At 33.9% G+C, this 21,549-nt stretch overlaps 1 protein-coding gene across 3 annotated transcripts in view; it reads right to left on the bottom strand.

The window, feature by feature from the left end:
• Positions 1–230: 230 nt before the first annotated feature.
• Positions 231–21,549, bottom strand: part of eco (Establishment of cohesion) — a 67,116-nt gene continuing 45,797 nt past the window's right edge. For all 3 annotated transcript variants that reach the window (XM_089099724.1, XM_089099725.1, XM_089099723.1), the window contains exons 3-6: positions 13,096–13,437; positions 9,580–9,676; positions 6,886–7,053; positions 231–2,105 (exon numbers count right to left, since the gene is read on the bottom strand). In XM_089099724.1, coding sequence (XP_088955850.1) covers positions 1,767–2,105; positions 6,886–7,053; positions 9,580–9,676; positions 13,096–13,437 — 946 coding nt within the window. In that variant the 3' untranslated portion in view covers positions 231–1,766. The remainder of the gene's footprint in view (positions 2,106–6,885; positions 7,054–9,579; positions 9,677–13,095; positions 13,438–21,549) is intronic.

Raw genomic sequence — 21,549 nt, 5'->3', positions numbered from 1 at the left:
TTTTTACCCCCAAATAATGAAATGGGAATATGATTTGTAGCTACTTTTCTAGCAAATGACTTTCACTTTCAACATATTCACGTCGAAAAGTTTAGAACAAATAAATTTTATCTACGTCATATTTATGGGGATGATTTGATCAAAATTGTGTATAAATATATAAACACTCAGAAAAAACATGCAAATGTTATCAACCAACAGGATTTTCTTCTACGATGTAAGAAGATGAGAATTGTGCTTAACTGGGAGTTGCTTAACTGGTTTTCGTCTCATGTTCGCGTCACAAATTCTCGGGTGGCTCAAATCACCAAGTATTATTAGCGGAGACGGTGGAATCAGTGAAGATGTGAAAGCGAAACAAATAGTTTGTAAAATCTGAGCGAAAAGTTCGCGACCTGAGATTCGAAAATGTGGGATCTACGATAATGCAATGGTCAAATATGGTTTGGAAACGTGGGGGCTTCGAAAGACTATTATTCACTCGTTTCGGGATGATACCTAAATCTACTTTATCGGATACCTACTTTATCGGATGATACCTAAATTCAAATATCACAACGGATGCAGTACCTTCTCTTTTATATTTTTTCTGCTATTGGTTTTGTGAAGTCAAGGAGATAATCTCAATAAACTGACATTCATAATTGCTTCTTCGTTATAATTCTATAAGTTTTTGAAAATTCACTACAAATTCCATGAAATGATTGATTTATGTGAGCGATAGTGATTTATTTTAGTTATGTTCTATTCGCATTATAATTGAGGAAAGAAAAGAAAACGTTCATGGAGGCCCATCTTTTACATCAAAGAAAACAAAGCAGCGAAATTCATAGATTTTTTTAAGTCATTAGGGTAAAGACTGATTCAACCATTAATAGCTAGTAGCCATAAACCTTATGTCTTTCGGAACTGGGGTTCACCAGCAAATCCTTTGGTTTGTGCTGGAGGTCAGGGTGTGCAGTGGCGGCTCTGGCCTCTCTTGCGCCCGGGTAAAATCTTGATTAGCGCCCCCTCCTGCCTCCTGTCTTAAGTCTGGCCGCCCTCCTAGCGGTTCTAAAATTTCTGCGCCCAGGGCAAGTGCCTCCTCTGTCCCCCCCTAAAACCACCTAAGGTGGCATGACTTTGTAGGCACAGCCTCCATGAGTCTGAGGAGCTTACGATTAGATAAATCCTCATGAAACCTCTGAATTTTAGATGCCAGGTGAGGCGGAAAACGCCTGACCCTTCTGCAAGCATATACATTTTCCGCTAGCGGCCTGGATTCGCTTTTCAATATTAGCTAGTTTTCGCTAAACTTGAGTGTCGCAAGTATCCGCAGAAAACAAATCCGGTTTTGCTAGCCAGTTCGTATGTATCGGCCCTTAACCAATTCAGTCTCTTTAGCACTCATTTCATAGGAAGGTCAGTTAGCCCTCCACAACTTCATTATGAAAAAAAAAACTCATTAGAAGGGGGAAGTGAGGAGAAAATGGTGGCGATTTACCATGAAAAACGTCTTCATAGCCAATATACTATATAAAACAAAACACATTTTTCACGTTTCTACTTTCCAGAAAGGGTAAGGGGATGGGAGCTACAGCATTGAGTAAATTATAAATTAAATCTCTAGAAACTTATAAGGAGAAAAGAAATGTCAAAGAATAAAAACTCAAAAAATAAAAAAGAGATAGGTCTTTTAGGCTTAAAAGGGCAGAATAAACAGCCTCAGCTAGACATTTCTCTAATAAACACTTAAAAACTAAAAGGAAAGACAAAAACCACAGCACTTAAATATTACGCTGATACACGAGGTAATCCTTTTTCTTGGTATAGCTTTTCGCAAAGAGAGCACCATCTGCCGTCGGAGTGGAAAACGCAAACTGATTACATTTCAGAAGGGAACCAAACTGATATTGCGTTCGCATACAAGACATCAAACGGGAAGCTACCTTACGTCGACGATATGATGACAAAGTCCATATCCTTGAAATTCCAGCCTTTACTGCCACTTCCTCGTTGCCACATGCCACAGCACCGTCTACAGTCTCAATAACAGGATGAGCAGCCGATATTGGTTCAACAACAAGGCATCCGACAATACATTTATCAGTTACATACAGAAATACCTGGAAAAAATAAATGATATAAAGAAGACTAAATTCTAAATTATCTAAAAGCAATTATCATAACTATAGGAAACTGTTCCATATTAATGTCAGTTCCCTCATGCTTAGTTTTGGGAACCTAATAATGTTACAGGGCTATTCTTGGTTCATATGAATAGCCTTGACTCCCAAAGTTGCTATGGACTGTCATGGTCTTCACAAGTCATTTCGAAACTGTCATTTTTTCCTAGATTCAGTGTTTCTCTTTAGACTATTTAGGTTCTGAAACAAAAAGTCGGTTGCATGCATATTTGCAACGTTACGCTTTGATTTTCTCTGAAAATTTGATAAGCTGCAATTCTAGAAAGTTTTAGGCGAAGAAAATTGTATACATTGCAGCTATTTGAGTTCCCCAACATTCAGTTTTATGACCCTATAATTTTTTTAGGGATATTCTTGGTTTATATAAAAGACCATACTAATTGAAAGAATGGTGATGATAATCTAGGAATCACTTGTAGCAATAATACAGCAGTAGTTTCCAGCAAGAGTTTTAGAAAGAGAAATCATCCTCGGCTATGATGAACAAAACTGGAAAATATGACAAAACCGATAATCGGCTGTTCAATTGCAACTGTCCAGTACCAAAGTTAATAAAACAGAGTTTATACAATTTTCAAAAGATAAAACAACAAATCTGAAGATTTTTAGTATTGAGACTTTTATTAAAGTCATTCCTGTAAAAAGAGTGAAATCATAAAAAAAACAGGTGCAATTAATGATAATTTGTTATTGTTTTTTAATCATTGTAATAATTTACGCGCTTAAATTTGTATCAAAGTGGAGGTTGTTTGCATAATCTGAAACATATTTGTTCTCTGTCCTGTTATAAAAATTGTTCACCATTCATTAGTAGAATCACATCTTAGATTAATTACTAAATTACCAAGTACTAAAATCCAGTACTTTTAACACTTGATATTGACACCACCTGAAATGTTACGAAATAAGGATACATGAATTAGGAGTTTTTCTTAAAACGCTAACTCTAACTCTAAATTTTAACGCTAACTCTAAATTTTTCTCAGTCTTTTGAATATTAGGCAGATTGAAGACCAGCACAAAAATACGATTTTAGCTTTCAACGAATATGATTTAACTTAAAGCATTTGTGCACTACAATCTAGATTTATAATCAAGATTTTAAAAAAAAACATCTAAAAAACATTAGATTTTCGAATAAGACTGTAAGACACCACACAAGCGACAAAATTTAAAGGTCTTGATCAGGAATTATGATGAAATCTTGAGATTATTTAATAACATTCTCTATTAATGTAACTAAAATGGCTCTAATCCTCGTCACTCATCCTTGGCAACACTGCGTCTACAAAGTCTTCATTTCTGTTGATGACAGTATTTGTCAGCCAGGGTCGACATAGCTCTAAATGGGCCCCTGGAGAAATCTGGGGGGAAATACGAGAAGTGTGGGATGATCTGCCCCCAACCCCGCACTGCACTCCCGGCCGAAGGCAGTGAGTTAGGAGATCAGTATCTGCGTAACGCTGACCATTGGTCAGTATGTAAAAAAAATTTTATACGAAGTTTCTATCCTACTAGAAATGCATGTGCACACGATCTTTCAATATAGAAATAGTTATTCTAGCAATATCATTCCGCCATCAGTGTCAAAAGTAGCTGAATAAGTAAGGCCAATGATAGTATTACAAACAAAAAGCGATAATTTGTTTAGTTTGTGCCATTTTTACTATCTAAATACTGTTTCCAGTGTGCTGCAGTCGGATTGATATTCTTCAATTGACGAATATTTTGTATACTATGATAAATCCTTCAATCGAAATAGAAATCTTAGAATGTCATTTAAAAACGCTTTTACACTCTGTAAAAATTCTAGAATGACATACCGCTGTAGAGTCCACACATTGAAATTTTGAGTCTGTTTTTACATAAGCGATATTGCCATCTGGAATTTAATTGTTTCAAAGTAGATGTCATCAACAAACTACTTGCTAACAACCCCAAAAACTGCAATAAATTGAGAAAATACCAGAACAACTCACCGGTAGGTTCGAAATAAATTACCTAAATAGGATAATACCGAAGAGACAGTAATCTGCTAGGAGCAGGTATAGTATTTTAGGTGTTATAAGTTATTTTGTTTTGTAGTACATCTTCCCTTTTTAACCAAATCGCTAATAGCCACATTTTTATGTAGTTTTTTTAATGAGCGATAAACCATTTAAAAAAAAAGTATTTTATGGGTACAGTAGAAATTTAAAAGTGAAAAGAAATACCAAAGAAAGAAAAAATAGACGTGTGTTTTCGGCTTAGAAGGGCGGAGTAAGCAGGTGTATGCGGTGTTATAACAGGAGTTGAATTCCGTTTCGGCAATAAGATTTCACCTCACCCGATGAAAAGAATATCTTTATGTTGGTGAATATTTTGTTCGCTTCTTTTCCGAAACAGTGTTTCAGAATTTACCGGAAAGCTAGTATGGTTATCTTAATAAACAAGTAATAATTGTATATACCCGTATTTATTTATTTGTCTGTAATTTTTTTCTCGAAAACGGCACTACAATTTTTTTTTGAAAAACTATTATACTACCATTTTCTGGATAGGTCACGACTTAAGAAAAATTTGCTGAGGGTCTTAATTTTGGAAAAACATTTTTTATTTGAATGACGTCATAAATACCAAGAAGTCCAATACCGTAATGGTTTTACTTTCTATAGCGAATAAAACTAATGAAATTAAAGTTGTCTGCGAAAGAGATTAAGTCTTCCTTTTCGGTCCCCTCGTACTTATGACAAATTTGTCCAACAATTCAGCTGTCATAATATGTAATCAAATACGTAGGCCTTTCCTAATTTTAAGGGAGCAACAAAACGAAAATAAATTCTATTATAAACGTTTATATAAATTTGTATTTGCTTCTGTAAGCATAAAAAATGCAAATATTTAGACCCATCCACCAATTTCACATACTAAATTTTATTAGGAACAATCATTTTCATTTTCAACCGAATGAAATATGAATCTTTTTGGATTATAGCAGCAGAATTGTTCACTCGTCATCTCCAACTATAACCAGAAGTAAGAATAATTACTAGTTCTCAGTTGCAAGCTATTAGCCAGACAAAGAGGCCAAATAAATGCTTGTTTGAACCACAGACAGAAGTTCCATAGTACAGATGTTGAACTGGACAAGTTTTCGGTAACCGATGAAATTTAATACTTGTGCTCACCTGTCTGCTTTTTCTTCCAAAAACATTTTCATGAATATTGCCTATTAAATACAAACTTATTCAGAACATTTGCTCTTTAAAAATAAATTCAAGAACATCGAAAATAATTCATGAAATAACGTCAACTTTCTTTTGACTACTTATAAGTTTTAATACAATGATTGTCAAATAAATATTGTTTAATGAACATGACTTAATCGTTTGGATGGGTAGATCATTTAATAAATGTGGCAACTTTTTCTTCCGACATATAGCACCACCATCATGAATCACTTTGAGGTAGACCTTATGCAGGGATCAGTCTTGGCTCTCAACAGCCCTAAACATGGCATTCTCTTTGTTTACTGTTTAAGTAATTTAGATTATGCGGTTATGTAATTCAGATTACGTCCTCACTGCATTACTAGAACTCTCAAACACTATTTAGTTCAGTGGCCGATTATCGTTATAAATTATAGTACTGTGTTGTCATAAACAAATAACAAAGAAAAAACAAACTTTTGGAATTGCAAGTACGGTTGGCTTAGATTGAATTGTCAGAAATATTAGAATCAATGCTTAGTTTGCCCTTTTTAAACCTAAGAATTGAACCTTTCACCCCCCCCCCCTCTTCTGCACAATTCTCCCTACACCAAGGTAAACTTACATTCGGTTTCATTCTTTCTGGCCCCTTAACGACCCTTATGGTTTTCTTTAATGTTTGAACTTCAGCTCTGCAGAAGGCTATCATTAAAACACCCTAAATCAGAATACAGACATCATTCAGAAGACTTTATTTCCGCAATTACTTATACCTGGAAAAGGGGGAGGGGGTAGCACTCACTAGATTCGTTCCAAGTAGCCTCGTACAAAAATTGTTGCTACAATATGCACTTTTTTCATATTTAAAAAAAAATTCCAAATTCTTGCCTTAATTATTGTATGATAAACTTTTAGTTTTGAACTGATATTAGTTCCCTTTTTCGATTTTTGCCGCTTTATGCAAATTATTATGGCCATTTTTTTAAATACTCAATTTTATTTTCAATTTCATCCATGCGAACTTCTTGAGTTGGTCATATTTGTATCATCTTGATGTAATTTTATCAGCATATGGAGCCTAATAAGGGTTGCTACGGCAATGGATTTATCCACAGAGTTGTGTGCCTTGATTATGCTATCATAGATTCTGCTTTACCACCACAAAAAAAGATCATAGATTATGCTTTACCACCACAAAAAAAGAGAGAGAAAAACATTAATGCGTATGAAACCAGGATATTTGAACCTAAATTGAGGCTTTGACGACCACATAAAAAAAAAAAAAAAAAAAAAAAAAAAAAAAAAAAAAAAAAAATTGCAGGAAATTGAGATATTTTGACAAAACCAAACAAAGAAAAAAGTTTTAATAGCCAATGCTTTTAGAAATAACTTATTCCACGAAGTCAGGATATTCAAGTAAAAAAAAAACGAGCTTTGACGGCCAAATTATTCCACTACTTAAAATCACAAGGACTTACAACGAACATATTAATCAATAATGTTGATATTACCTTGTTTTTCTGAACGTCATCCTTCGATGTTTCTGGAAAGCCAAGTTCCGCATCAACAACCTGAAGAACGTCATGAGCTTTCTTCCATAAATGGGAAGGATCACCGGGTACTATTTGGATCACATACTCGTTTCCAAACTGTCCAACAACTCGCTCGCGCTTAAATCCCTTAAAAAAACAATAAATAGCTTTACTAAATTAATTTTAATAATACTTTAAATACCTGAATTAATTCAAAAAATGACTCAAATTTACATTAATGTGTCTGAATAATACAAAGTATTCAAAAAATAAGAAAAGCAATTTACTTTTTTATTAATTAGAAAATTGAAGCTCTTCTTGAACTTTTAATTTCTGGCCATTGGTGGCGCACAGGGCGTCGATAAACGTTTCGTTGTCGGGTCTTTTTACAATGACAGGTATCATGTATATATATATATATATATATATATATATATATATATATATATATATATATATATATATATATATATATATATATATATATATATATATATATATATACTTTCTATATTTGTGCGAATTAGATACACCGCGATCAGAAAGCATTCTAACATTTCAGGGTTTTTTTTATTTCAGAAAAAAGTTTTAGTCTTGATAGTTGGGTGTAGTTTTTTCTTAAGCATAGCTCCTCCGCCCAACGTCACTTGAAGAAATCCCCCAAATTTCAACCCTAAAGCCGAGATCTATCTTTATTCATGACCTAAAAAAGCAAGCATTTTCACTCGCTTCTCGATCTAATCTCGATACAGTGAGAGCCGAAACATAGGATCAAACTAGTACAAAAATTATTCACGCTTCTGGCTTGAATTATTCACGCTTATATATGTATATATATATATATATATATATATATATATATTATTTGAAAAAAACTACGTTTTCTAAACAGTTAATGAGGCTGAGTCACAAGTTCGAACCTTAAAACGTACAGGGATTAGGAGGTACAGTTGGGGGGCTGCCGCTCCCCAAACCCCCGCTTCCGTATATAAAAGGGGCTGTGCCTCCTCAACGCCTCGCTCTTTACGCTAAAGTTTTTATTGTTTAAAAAAAAAGAGTTGTGAGAAAGTCAAACTTTAGCGTAAAGAGCGAGCCGTTGAGGAGGGCACAGCCCCTTTTATATACGGAAGCGGGGGTTTGGAGGGCGGCAGCCCCCTAACTGTACCTCCGAACTTGTGACTCAGCCTCTTTAACCCTTTAGAAAACGTAGTTTTTTTCAAATAATTTCTGCACGTTTTTGTACAGTTTATTGCTTATTATTGTTTGACTAACTGTTAGCTGATCGTGTCAGGAGTTAAAGTTGGGGGGCTGCCGCCCCCAAACCCCCGCTCTTGAAGATACTTGTTTTAAAAGTTTTAATTCCTGAATAATCAAATCAAATACACAGTAAGATTTTCTTTTTTCAACTTTTCTTCAAGCATGCGGTTTTACGACATTCTATCAAAGCAGTGGAGACTTACCCGTAACCTGAAGGCCAACTCTGATACTCTTATGGAGACGCTTCTTGAGCCGAAGGATTTAATGGATTGGATTTAAAAAAGAAACTGAGTTTCTTTTTTAAACTTTAAATTCAATGTATAAAAAAATTTTCTGATGGGGAATCGAACCCGGATCTTCCGCCTGACAGTCAGGAACAGCGACCATTGTACCACAGAGACACTTACGGAATTATTATTTTAGTATCCCGTATCTATTTTTGACACAAGCAAATCCCCACAAAACTTGATATTTGGTTTTTGGAAGGAAGGATCGGATTGAGCTGAAATTTTGAGGATAAGCTCCCAGGCCCCAGGAAAGCTTATCCTCTAAATTTCAGCCAGATCGGACATCGTTAAAGGGGGCTGTGGTGGGAAAAATTAACATGGGCTCTTATAGGAAAACGAGGTTTTTCGTAAATGTAAATTCGGGGGATAATTTTTTCGGTCTGAAAATATCAAAAGGCCCTAACAGGCGAATTCCGCTTCGAATGAGTCCTCATTCACCCGGATTTGTTGCCAACTGTGGCCTGTAGGCGTGGCTGATAAAAAAAAGAGAAATGCACAGTGTGTAGCTATTTTTGGTTTTTGAAAAACAGGGAAGGAGTGATGGGACTGAACTGAAATTTCAAGGAAAAGTTTTCGGGTCCGAGGAATGCTCAACTATTTATTCCTAACTCACTCGAACCACTTTAAAGGGGGCTGTGGTCAGAGAGTTAAAACGCCCGGGCCACTTTTACCCAGTGAGATAAAGTCGGAGGGGGGGGGTACAATTTTGCACGTTTCTTAGTTTGTGCGTGCGCTAGAAAGTGCGATCATTGCTGTCTCTATGCGACCGCTAGGACCGGAAATCGCTTAACATTGTGGGGGGTCGCCTCTTTATAGAGGCACAAGTGTGCCTCCTTGATATATATTTACTCATATACCGTACTCAAATCTCCTTAAATCGTACCTTTCACACAGAGATGCTAAACAAGATATGACTTTCATTGGTTGACTTCGGTCCGCCCTATATCCTAATTTTGATCAATAAACTACGCTGGGTGAAGCCTATAGAAGTTGAAAAAAGCGACTCCATAGCGGAATAATTCGGATGGGGCCGACCAAGAAATAAACGTTAACTTGTGTTTTTCTTGCAAGAAGACAAGAGCTAAGAAATAAAAACACTAGTTTTCAAAGATTCCGAAAAAAAATTTACCGTGTATTTCAGCAGAGTCTCTATTGATTCCGGCAAACTGCTATTCTTATTCAAGTCACAGCTGTTTATTCTACCACTGTCGTGTAAACCTCTAACGCTAAAAAAGCAAATAATTATATTATCAGCAAACAACTGAAACCGGTGATGATTTTTTAGTGAAAAACAATAGAATATATGAAACAGAATAGAAACAGCGTTACCCAACAGAACTATAGAAATCAAAAACAAATTCAAATTAAGCTTAACTTTAGTTATTACAACTTTGATTTCTTATTATTTCAAAAGCACAAGCAAAAAAGTAAAGCAAAGTGGAATTACAAAAGGTAGAAAAGGAGCTAGAAATACGAAAATGTCTCTTATTCCCTTTGGGCAAAAATAAGTATTTTACCTTCAGTCTAATGTAAAGCAAAACAAGATAAATGAAATACGGTTTCTTTTTCTCTTTTTTTCCAGTCTTGGCTCTCGACGGCCCTGATCGTGGCATATTCGTTGCTTACTCTTTATGTAGTTCGGATTACGCAGTCCACATTGCATCAACAAAACGCTCAAATACCGTTTAGTTCAGTGGCCGATTATCATTAAGAATTATATTACTTTGTTATTATAAATAAACAATAATAAAAAGAACTTCCCAATTCGAATTGCAGGCATGATTGGCTTAGATTGAATAGTGAAAAATTATGTAATCAATATTGAACTTGCTCAGCACGTCTAAAATAGTGTTTAAGACAAAAACATTAATAGCAAGAATTCAAATACAGATTGATTTTGAATTGAAGTTATCAAGTATTTTGGGCAATAGGTTGCATGGGTTGCATCAAGACTGGGCTGAGTAATTGTAGACAGAGAAAAGCCAAGACAGATAGTCCAAGTAATTGAGAGGCAAATGTTTAAATGGCTGGGGCATCTTGTAGAATTTGGTGACTGAATTTGTTTTTTTTTTTTTTTTTGAATAATTTCATTAAAAAAAGAACGAAAAGCAATTATATCTCAAAAATAAATTGATGATCAATTGGTTATTAATTCAAGAAACTTAAACTAGGGTCAAGACACTAAAAATTAAAGTTTGTGCTAAGTGCCTTAGCACTTAGCACAAGCTAAGTGGTGTTTAGTGGTTATGGTAAAGCACCATAACTTGTGGTTTACTAAAACACCAGCCATATTTTAAGTTAAGCGAACTGGTGTTTAGATAAAACACTTTATTAACAATTGTAATATAAAGACAAATTGTAACTAAAAATGGTAACCTTGGTAAGCCAATTCTGGTGGCAAACCCAAAAAATTTGAAGGATAAAAGGAAGATTTGCAAAAATTTCCACTTTATGAATAACTGTGGATAATGTTTATATCTTACAGTTTCGCGTTGAATTTTTTTGAAGTTTGAAGTTTCTTGTTTTGCATTCCTTAAATTTCTTATTTTGCATCTGAAGGTCCCTTTAATTTCCATTAAATTTCTCGGTAAGCCACAGGTCTCCAAGAATTGGGAGAGAAAAAATATCGTTAGCTAAACATTATGATTCTCCAAGCTAACAGAAAATTGTTAATAACGAATGATACAGACGAAACAGGCGTGACCAAAATGTATCCACTGACAGAGCACGTCATAGTTACGTAGTTTTTGAAATACCATTGCCGAATTTTGGTATTTAAGACAATCAAACATCCTATAGAGACTGACCGTCCTCTCTCCTATTCTTTATAGGAAGGTAAAAAACTTAGATTGGATTTTAGGAAGAACAAAATGACATGCATTCAAAAAACAAGTAATTAATTTCAATAACATAATTAATCAATCAATTGACAAGTAGTTAAATTCTCACCACAGTGATATACAGCAGTGACTTGTTCAGGAGACCATGAAATTCAATTAACTAATCATGACTATTAGGGCAGGACGTGGTTATTCTTTTTTTTTTTCTTCAATCAATGTATAATGACTTTTCTTCCTATTTTTTATTTTTTTTTGTGCCTTATTTTAGCAATTTTGTAACGTTATCGTCTATTTTTCATTGTTTTTGTAGGAATTCAAACAAATAAATAGCAACTTACTCATTTAATTATAATTAATCTGTTTTTTTTTTTTATTTATTAAAATCCTGGCAGTCAACTGTTGAAAATAATTTGACAGCTTATGAACTAAAGGAGTATCCACAGATCCTATCAAATCCAAAAATACCAGAAGCAATCCAAAAGTACCTATAATCAGTACCTAAACTACCTATAACCAAATACATTCTTAGACCACACTGGCTATACATGACAAATGAAACTCAGAGAGGAGAGAAACTAACAAAATGAAAAATAAAAACAAAAAAGGTGAAAAAACGAGGATTTTGTCAGCCAGTGGCGAACCATGAAGATGACAAAATATAAGCAAATATTTCGACACGGACCTCCGCCAAGTCGTCCTCAGTGCTAAACAAAAAAGAAGACAAAGAGAAAAAAAAAATGAAAATCTAACCTTTCGAAGTTAACTTTACAAAAACAGAACAGACACTCAAGATCTGTTCTGTCTTTGTAAAGTAAACTTCGAAAGGTTAGATTTTCGTTTTTTTTTCTTTGTGTTTTTTTTTGTTTAGCACTGAGGACGACTTTGCGGAGGTCCTTGTCAAAATATTTGCTTATATTTTGTCATCTTCATGGTTCGCCACTGGCTGACAAAATCCTCGTTTTTTCACCTTTTTTGTTTTTATTTTTCATTTTGTTAGTTTCTCTCCTCTCTGAGTTTCATTTACCTATAACCAGCATGCTACCTTTTCACCAGTAAAATCTTTTTGGTCTGTTACCTACAATCAGAACAGAACACCAAGTTTTCAGAATTTTTTTGAAGTGCTCTTGGTGGTTCACTGGTGACATCTACTTTGGACAAATTAAAATGCAACAGCGATACTTTTAATACGGAATTTGTCAATTACAGAATCTCTAGTTGTGAGCGCTTTTCGATGGCGAATGTTTCGGGATCAGTTTTGTGGTTCAACACTCTAAAATTCTGGAAACTACTTTAAAACATTCTAAAATACTTACTTATGTCATTCCTAAATGCGGACTTCTTCACTTTATCCCCCCACCAATGAAAAAATGTATTGCCCAAATTATAATTACTTACTGTATTTTTAATAGCGCGACTTTATTTTTCTAATTAATGTAACGAGAAACTGTAAACAAGCGGAAGGAAGAAAATGTAGCGCTATTGAAAATACAATGAGTATATATAATTTGGGCTAAGCGTTTGTATCTTATTGGATGATTTGCCCCCAACCACACATTGCAGTCCCGGTTCCGGCCGGAGATCGGTACCTGCGCAATGCAGACCATTGGCCAGCAAGCGAAAAAAGTAAAGTAAATATACGTTTGTCCATTAGGGGCGGAGGAGGTGTAGGGGAGTTAAAGTGAAGCAGTCCACATTCTTGAATTTTAGTACACTATAAGTCAAACAATGTTTAAAATCAAAGCCATACTTTTACCAGTTGATAGTTATATACTTTGTCCTATGATCTTTGTGTACAAAAAGCTTACCCGTTTAATGAAGAATTAGTGGCTTGGTCTAATTTCTGATGATCCCGGAAGCCATCACCATTAGTTGAAAAATAATTTGATAGCTTTCTCGGAGATCTACGAACAGGAGGAGTATCTGCAGATCGTATCAAGTTCTCTTCCATTTTTAAAAGGTGTTTTCTTGGTGAAGATCGAAACCTGGTTGGGGTGGGACGCCCAGGTTTAGGTGTTTTTTCGTCAAATAGCCGCGCCATTGCAGATTCAACGTCTGCAACATTTGTCTTGACATTCTGTTCAAAAATTGGAATGTCTCTGAGGCCGTGCGATTTTTCTGGCGTTTTATCAATCATTATGTATTTCAGTCTGAAAAATAAGATAGCATCTATGGTGGGATCTTATAGAATATGGTTATTCATTACAAAAATAGCTTTGAGCCAACATAGGCATTTCATTATAGATAAAAATGAATGATTGAGTGAAATAAAAAATGAATAAGAATGCACAACTGTGTTTTCCTCAGACGGAGTTTTTAGTAGTAGTAAATAGTGCAAGGAGCTACAAAATCAGCAACAACAAAAATCCAAAGTAGCATAACTACTTCAAGATCAACACGATAAGATATAAGGAAAACGTCAAACATGGCCTTATCCCAGGAGGGGAGGGTTAAGAGGTTTACCCCCTCCCTTAAAAAATGTCTGACTCGTAAAAATATAAAAAATACATATAAAAAATTTGTGTATGCGTTGTTTTTAATTATTTTGCAAACCCCCTCCCCCCCCAAAAAAAAAAAATCAGATACGTTTCTGTTGATGTAGTGAAATTCCCTTGAAGGAGGATTCTTTCCTGTTAGTCTAGTATGGTAGTTAATTTCGAAGTCGTCCTGGAAAAATCTGACGATGAAAGTCAGACTAGGCATTTCAGTCCAAAGCCCATGGTAACCTGACGTGTGTCGTCTTATAATTAGTAAAGGAAAAACAAAGAACGATTTTTAAAGTAATTTTGTTAATATTCTTATTGTTATATATGAAATATTAATTTTAAATGTCAGGCTTAATTTGAGGTGACATTTAAGGCCAAAAGAGACAAATGTGTCCAAAAAAGGATCGAGCATAGAAACAATAAACAATTCTTAAACTATTTTTTGGAATGCTATATATTTTAGGTCAAGTGAAGGATTTTTAGCAAAAAGATAGCAGATTCAAATATTTTAGATACAGGACGATTAAATCTAAGGTCAGAGTCCAACTATACACATAAGAGTTTCAAATTCTTTACTCAGTTCGAAGTCAGTATTGGGTTAGAGGAAGGATATTGACAAAAGGCAACTTTTGTTTACTTTTCAAAGTAAGCTTCACTGTCATGGTCATCTTTCGGCGTCTAAGGTAAGGAGTCAAACTTAAATCCTGCAGTAAGGTCACAAAGTTATCTTAAACTTAAAATAGTTAGGTCATCTGCAAAAGTAAAAAGAGTATAATAATTGCTCATAAAACTATTAAAACGACGACAAAGTACAACGGATTTAATTTAGTTCCATCAGCACACCAACAAAAGCTGCTAGTGAAATTGTTTTTTTCCTCTTCATGAAACGTTTACAAGTTTTTTAAAGTAGAGGGTAACGCTAATCAGCTGGGCTGCATCAAGCAAGGCCATCTATGCGCTAAAGATACGAATGTTCAGAAGTCAGTTCAAACTCACGAAAAAGGCAAGACAAGGCTCTTGCTGATATTTGTCAATTCAGTGTGATCATCTACGTGAAAGCATGGTTCCAGGCATCATCAGCACCATCAGCCCCTTGCATTGATCTCCAACTTCTCAAGGACATCTACAGGTACAAGAACATGTCAGAATCAATATGAAAAACTGTCATGAACAAAATAATAAGACACCAGTAGAAAGGGGGGTGCTACTCCAAGCGGGAGTCCATTAATGGGCATAGAGTCCCTAGGGAGATGGTTTTCACATTCAGAATGAAAAAACAGGATTTTTCTCACTTGAAAAAACAGGAATTTTCTCACTTTTATGGATGTTTATTGGACGTTTATGTGTGTTGGTCAATTTATTTGATGTTTTTCATGGATGTCAACATCATTTTGTGTCTGTTTTATGGTTTTTGTCAGTGAGAATGAAAAAACATGATTTTTCTCATTTTGATGGATGTTTCTTGGATGTTCTCACTTTGATGGATGTTTCTTGGATGTTCTCACTTTGATGGATGTTTCTTGGATGTTCTCACTTTGATTGATGTTTCTTGGATGTTCTCAATTTGATGGATGTTTCTTGGATGTTCTCATTTTGATGGATGTTTCTTTGATGTTCTCACTTTGATGGATGTTTCTTGGATGTTCTCACTTTGATGGATGTTTCTTGGATGTTCTCACTTTGATGGATGTTTTCTTGGATTTTCTCACTTTGATGGATGTTTCTTGGATGTTCTCACATTGATGGATGTTTGTTGGATGTTCTCATTTTGATGGATGTTTCTTGGATTTTCTCACTTTGACGGATGTTTCTTGGATGGTTATGAGTAACGCATGACACATGACACGTGACACATGACACATGACATGTGACACGTGACACATGACACATGACACAACACATGAGACATGACACATGACACGAAACATGACACATGACGAATGACACATGACATAAGAATGACGTAATCGACTAGGACAAATGGATTTCTGAGAAATTGATTACATAATCAGTAGAACCCTATCAGAAGGTCATGACGGGAGTCCATATATGGACATAGAATGACGTAATCGACTAGGACAAATGGATTTCTGAGAAATTGATTACATAATCAGTAGAACCCTATCAGAAGGTCATGATGGGAGTCCATATATGGGCATAGAATGACGTAATCGACTAGGACAGTTGGATATCTGAGAAATTGATTACATAATCGGTAGAACCCTATCAGGAGCTCATGACGGGAGTCCATATATGGGCATTGAATGACGTAATCGACTAGGACAGTTGGATTATTTCAGTAGTGTTCTGTCTTGGTTTACCATCTCACAGTTATATTCTCTTGATTTTTCACAGTTGATTTTGAATTTCTTTCGTTGAAACGCAAGAGTTGGAATAATTCAGTAGTGTTCTATAGTTATTTAACTTTTCACTGTTACATTCTCTTCATTTCTCAAAGTTCAGTTTGAATTTCTTTCATTGAAAAGCAAGAGTTGGAATATTTCAGTAGCGTTTTGTCGTGGTTTACCTTGTCACAGTTACATTCTCTTGATTTCTCAAAGTTCATTTTGAATTTCTTTCATTGAAATACAAGAGTGGGATTATTTCAGTAGTGTTTTGTCGTGGTTTACCATGTCACAGTTACATTCCCTTGATTTTTCAAAGTTCATTTTCGATTTCCTTCGTTAAAATGCAAGAGTTGGAATATTTCCGTAGTGTTTTGTCATGGTTTACCTTGTCACAGTTACATTCTCTTAATTTTTCGAAGTTCATTTTGAATTTCTTTCATTGAAATGCAAGAGTGGGATTATTTCAGTAGTGTTTTGTCGTGGTTTACCATGTCACAGTTACATTCCCTTGATTTTTCAGTTCATTTTGGATTTCTTTCATTGAAATACAAGAGTTGGAATATTTCAGTAGTGTTTTATCGTGGTTTACCTTGTCACAGTTACATTCTCTTGATTTTTCAAATTATATTTAGATTTCTTTCGTTGAAATGCAAGAGTTGGTGTGTTTCAGTAGTGCTTTTTTGTGCTTTACCTTGTTACAATCATATTCTCTTGATTTTTCAAAGTTCATTTTGGATTTCTTTCATTGAAATGCAAGAGTTGGTATATTTCAATAGTGTCTTGTCGTGGTTTACCTTGTCACAGTTCATTTTCTTGATTCTTCGAAGTTCATTTTGGATTTCTTTCGTTGAAATGCAAGAGTTGACAGTAGTGTTTGGTCGTGGTTTACCTTGTCACAGTAACATTCTCTTGATTTTTCAAAGTTTATTTTGGATTTCTTTTGTGAAATGCAAGAGTTGGAGTATTTCAGTAGTGTTTTGTCGTGGTTTACTTTGTCACAGTTACATTCTTTGATTTTTTAAAGTTCATTTTGAATTTCTTTAATTGAAATGCAAGAGTTGGATTAATTCAGTAGTGTTTTGTCGTGGTTTACCTTGTCAAAGTTACATTCTCTGATTTTTCAAAGTTCATTTTGAGTTTCTTTCATTGAAATGCAAGAGTTGGAATATTTCGCTAATGTTTTGATGTGTTTTACCTTATCACAGTTACATTTTCTTGATTTTTCAAAGTTCATTTTGGATTTCTTTCATTGAAAAGCAAGAGCTTGATTTCTTCAGTAGCGTTTTGTTGTGGTTTACCATATCACAGTTACATTCCCTTGATTTTTCAAAGTTCATTTCGGTTTTCTTTCATTGAAATGCAAGAGTGAGATTATTTCAGTACTGTTTTGTCGTGGTTTACCTTGTCAAACTTACATTCTCTTGATTTTTCAAAGTTAATTTTGGATTTCTTTCTTTGAAATGCAAGAGTTGGAATATTTCAGTAGTGTTTTGTTGTGGGTTACCTTGTCACACTTACATTTTCTTGATTTTCAAAGTTCATTTTGGATTTCTTTCATTGAAATGCAAGAGTTGGAATATATCAGTAGTGTTTTGTCGTGGTTTACCTTGTCACAGTTACATTCTCTTGATTTTTCAAAGTTCATTTTGGATTTCTTTCGTTGAAATGCAAGAGTTGTATTATTTCAGTAGTGTTTTGTCGTGGTTTACCTTGTCACAGTTACATTCTCTTGATTTTTCAAAGTTCATTTTGGATTTCTTTCGTTGAAATGTTAGATTTGGAATATTTCAGTAGTGTTTTGTCATGGTTTACCTTGTCACAGTTACATTCTCTTGATTTTTCAAAGTTCATTTTGAATTTCTTTCATTGAAATGCAAGAGTTGGATTATTTCAGTAGTGTTTTGTCATGGTTTACCTTGTCAAAGTTACATTCTCTTGATTTTTCAAAGTTTATTTTGAATTTCTTTCGTTGAAATGCAAGAGTTGGAATATTTCAGTAATGTTTTGTTGTGGTTTACATTGTCACAGTTACATTTTCTTGATTTTTCAAAGTTCATTTCGGTTTTCTTTCATTGAAATGCAAGAGTTGGAATATTTCAGTAGTGTTTTATCGTGGTTTACCTTGTCACAGTTACATTCGCTTGATTTTTCAAAGTTCATTTGGGATTTCTTTAGTTTAAATGAAAGAGTCGGAATATTTAAGAAGCGTTTTTTCGTGGTTTACCTTGTCACAGTTACATTCTCTTGATTTTTCAAAGTTCATTTTGGATTTCTTTCATTGAAATGTAAGTGTGGGATTATTTCAGTAGTGTTTTGTCGTGGTTTACCATGTCACAGTTACATTCCCTTGATTTTTCAAAGTTCATTTTGGATTTGTTTCATTGAAATGCAAGAGTTGGAATATTTCAGTAGTGTTTTGTTGTGGTTTACTTTGTCACACTCACATTCTCATGATTTTTCAAAGTTCATTTTGGATTTCTTTCATTGAAATGCAAGTTGGAATTTTTCAGTAGTGTTTTGTCGTGGTTTACCTTGTCATACTTACATTCTCTTGATTTTTCAAAGTTCATTTTGAATTTCATTCATTGAAATGCAAGTTTGAATATTTCAGTAGTGTTTTGTTGTGGTTTACCTTGTCAAACTTACACTCTCTTGATTTTTCAAAGTTCATTTTGGATTTCTTTCATTGAAATGCAAGAGTTGGAATATTTCAGTAGTGTTTTGTCGTGGTTTACCTTTTCACAGTTACATTTTCTAGATTTTTCAAAGTTCATTTTGGATTTCTTTCGTTGAAATGCAAGAGATGGAATATTTCAGTAGTATTTTGTCGTGGTTTAACCTGTCACAGTTACATTCTCTTAATTTTTCAAAGTTCATTTGGATTTCTTTCGTTGAAATGCAAGAGTTGAATTATTTCAGTAGTGTTTTGTCGTGGTTTACCTTGTCACACTTACATTCTCTTGATTTTTCAAAGTTCATTTTGGATTTCTTTCGTTGAAATGCAAGAGTTGGAATATTTCAGTTGTGTTTTGTTGTGGTTTACCATGTCACACTTACATTCTCTTGATTTTTCAAAGTTCATTTTGGATTTCTTTCATTGAAATGCAAGAGTTGGAATATTTCAGGAGTGTTTTGTCGTGGTTTACCTTGTCACAGTTACATTCTCTTAATTTTTCAAAGTTCATTTTGGATTTCTTTCGTTGAAATGCAAGAGTTGAATTATTTCAGTAGTGTTTTTGTCGTGGTTTACCTTGTCACAGTTACATTCTAGTGAATTTTAGATGTTCATTTTCGATTTATTTATTTTATAACCAAGAGTTTTAATATTTCAGTAGTTTATTGTCATGATCTACCTTGTTATAGTTACATTCTCATGATTTTCAAAGTTGATTTTGGATTCCTTTCATTGAAATAAAAGAGTTGGAATATTTCAGTAGTGTTTTGTCGTGGTTTACCTTGTCAAAGTTACATTCTCTGATTTTTCAAAGTTCATTTTGAATTTCTTTCATTGAAATGCAAGAGTTGGAATATTTCAGTAGTGTTTGGTTGTGGTTTACCTTGTCACAGTTACATTCTCTTGATTTTTCAAAGTTCATTTTGTATTTCTTTTGGTGAAAAGCAAGAGTTGGAATACTTCAGTAGCGTTTTGTTGTGGTTTACCTTATCACAGTTACATTCTCTTGATTTTTCAAAGTTCATTTCGGTTTTCTTTCATTGAAATGCAAGAGTGCGATTATTTCAGTACTGTTTTATCGTTTTTTACCTTATCACAGTTAAATTCTCTTGATTTTTCAAAGTTCATTTTGGATTTTTTTCATTGAAATGCAAGATTTGGAATATTTCAGTAGTTTTTTGTTGTGGTTTACATTGTCAGACTTACATTTTCTTGATTTTTAAAGTTCATTTTGGATTTCTTTCATTGAAATGCAAGAGTTGGATTATTTCAGTAGTGTTTTGTCATGGTTTACCGTGTCACAGTTACATTTTCTTGATTCTTCAAAGTTCATTTTGGATTTCTCTGGTTGAAATGCAAGAGTTGAGTTATTTCAGTAGTGTTTTGTCGTGGTTTACCTTGTCAGTTACATTCTCTTGATTTTTCAAAGTTCATTTTGGATTTATTTCATTGAAATGTAAGAGTGGGAATATTTCACTAGTGTTTTGTCATGGTATACCTTGTCACAGTTACATTCTCTTGATTTTTCAAAGTTCATTTTGAATTTCTATCATTGAAATGAAAGAGTTGGATTATTACAGTAGTGTTTTTTCGTGGTTTACCTTGTCATAGTTATATTTTCTGTTTTTTAAAAGTTCATTTTGAATTTCTTTAGTTGAAATGCAAGAGTTGGATTATTTCAGTAGTGTTTTGTTGTGGTTTACATTGTCACAGTTACATTTTCTTGATTTTTCAAAGTTCATTTCGGTTTTCTTTCATTGAAATGCAAGAGTTGGAATATTTCAGTAGTGTTTTGTCGTGGTTTACCTTGTCAAAGTTACATTCTCTTAATTTTTCAAAGTTCATTTGTTATTTCTTTAGTTTAAATGCAAGAGTAGGAATATTTCAGAAGCGTTTTGTCGTGGTTTACCTTGTCACAGTTACATTCTCTTCATTTTTCAAAGTTCATTTTGAATTTATTTAATTGAAATGAAAGAGTGGGATTATTTCAGTAGTGTTTTGTCGTGGTTTACCATGTCACAGTTACATTCCCTTGATTTTTCAAAGTTCATTTTGGATTTATTTCATTGAAATGCAAGAGTTGGAATATTTCAGTAGTGTTTTGTTGTGGTTTACTTTGTCACACTCACATTCTCATGATTTTTCAAAGTTCATTTTGGATTTCTTTCATTGAAATGCAAGTTGGAATTTTTCAGTAGTGTTTTGTCGTGGTTTACCTTGTCATACTTACATTCTCTTGATTTTTCAAAGTTCATTTTGGATTTCATTCATTGAAATGCAAGTTTGAATATTTCAGTAGTTTTTTGTTGTGGTTTACCTTGTCACACTTACATTTTCTTGATTTTTCAAAGTTCATTTTGGATTTCTTTCATTGAAATGCAAGAGTTGGAATATTTCAGTAGTGTTTTGTCGTGGTTTACCTTGTCACAGTTACATTCTCTTGATTTTTCAAAGTTCATTTTGGATTTCTCTCTTTGAAATGCAAGAGTTGAATTATTTCAGTAGTGTTTTGTCGTGGTTTACCTTGTCACAGTTACATTCTCTTGATTTTTCAAAGTTCATTTTGGATTTCTTTCATTGATGTGCAAGAGTTGGAATATTTCAGTAGTGTTTTGTCATGGTTTACCTTGTCACAGTTACATTCTATTTATTTTTCAAAGTTCATTTTGAATTTCTTTTGTTGAAAAGCAAGAGTTGAAATATTTCAGTAGTGTTTTGTCGTGGTTTACCTTGTCTCAGTTACATTTTGTTGAT

Source organism: Artemia sp. Qi Xiang Cuo, chromosome 14, assembly GCF_049724085.1.
Source record: "Artemia sp. Qi Xiang Cuo chromosome 14, ASM4972408v1, whole genome shotgun sequence".
In the NCBI taxonomy this organism is placed as follows: Eukaryota; Metazoa; Arthropoda; class Branchiopoda; order Anostraca; family Artemiidae; genus Artemia; species Artemia sp. Qi Xiang Cuo.
Note: the sequence above shows the minus strand (reverse complement) of the source record. Positions and strands in the feature narration are given on the sequence as shown.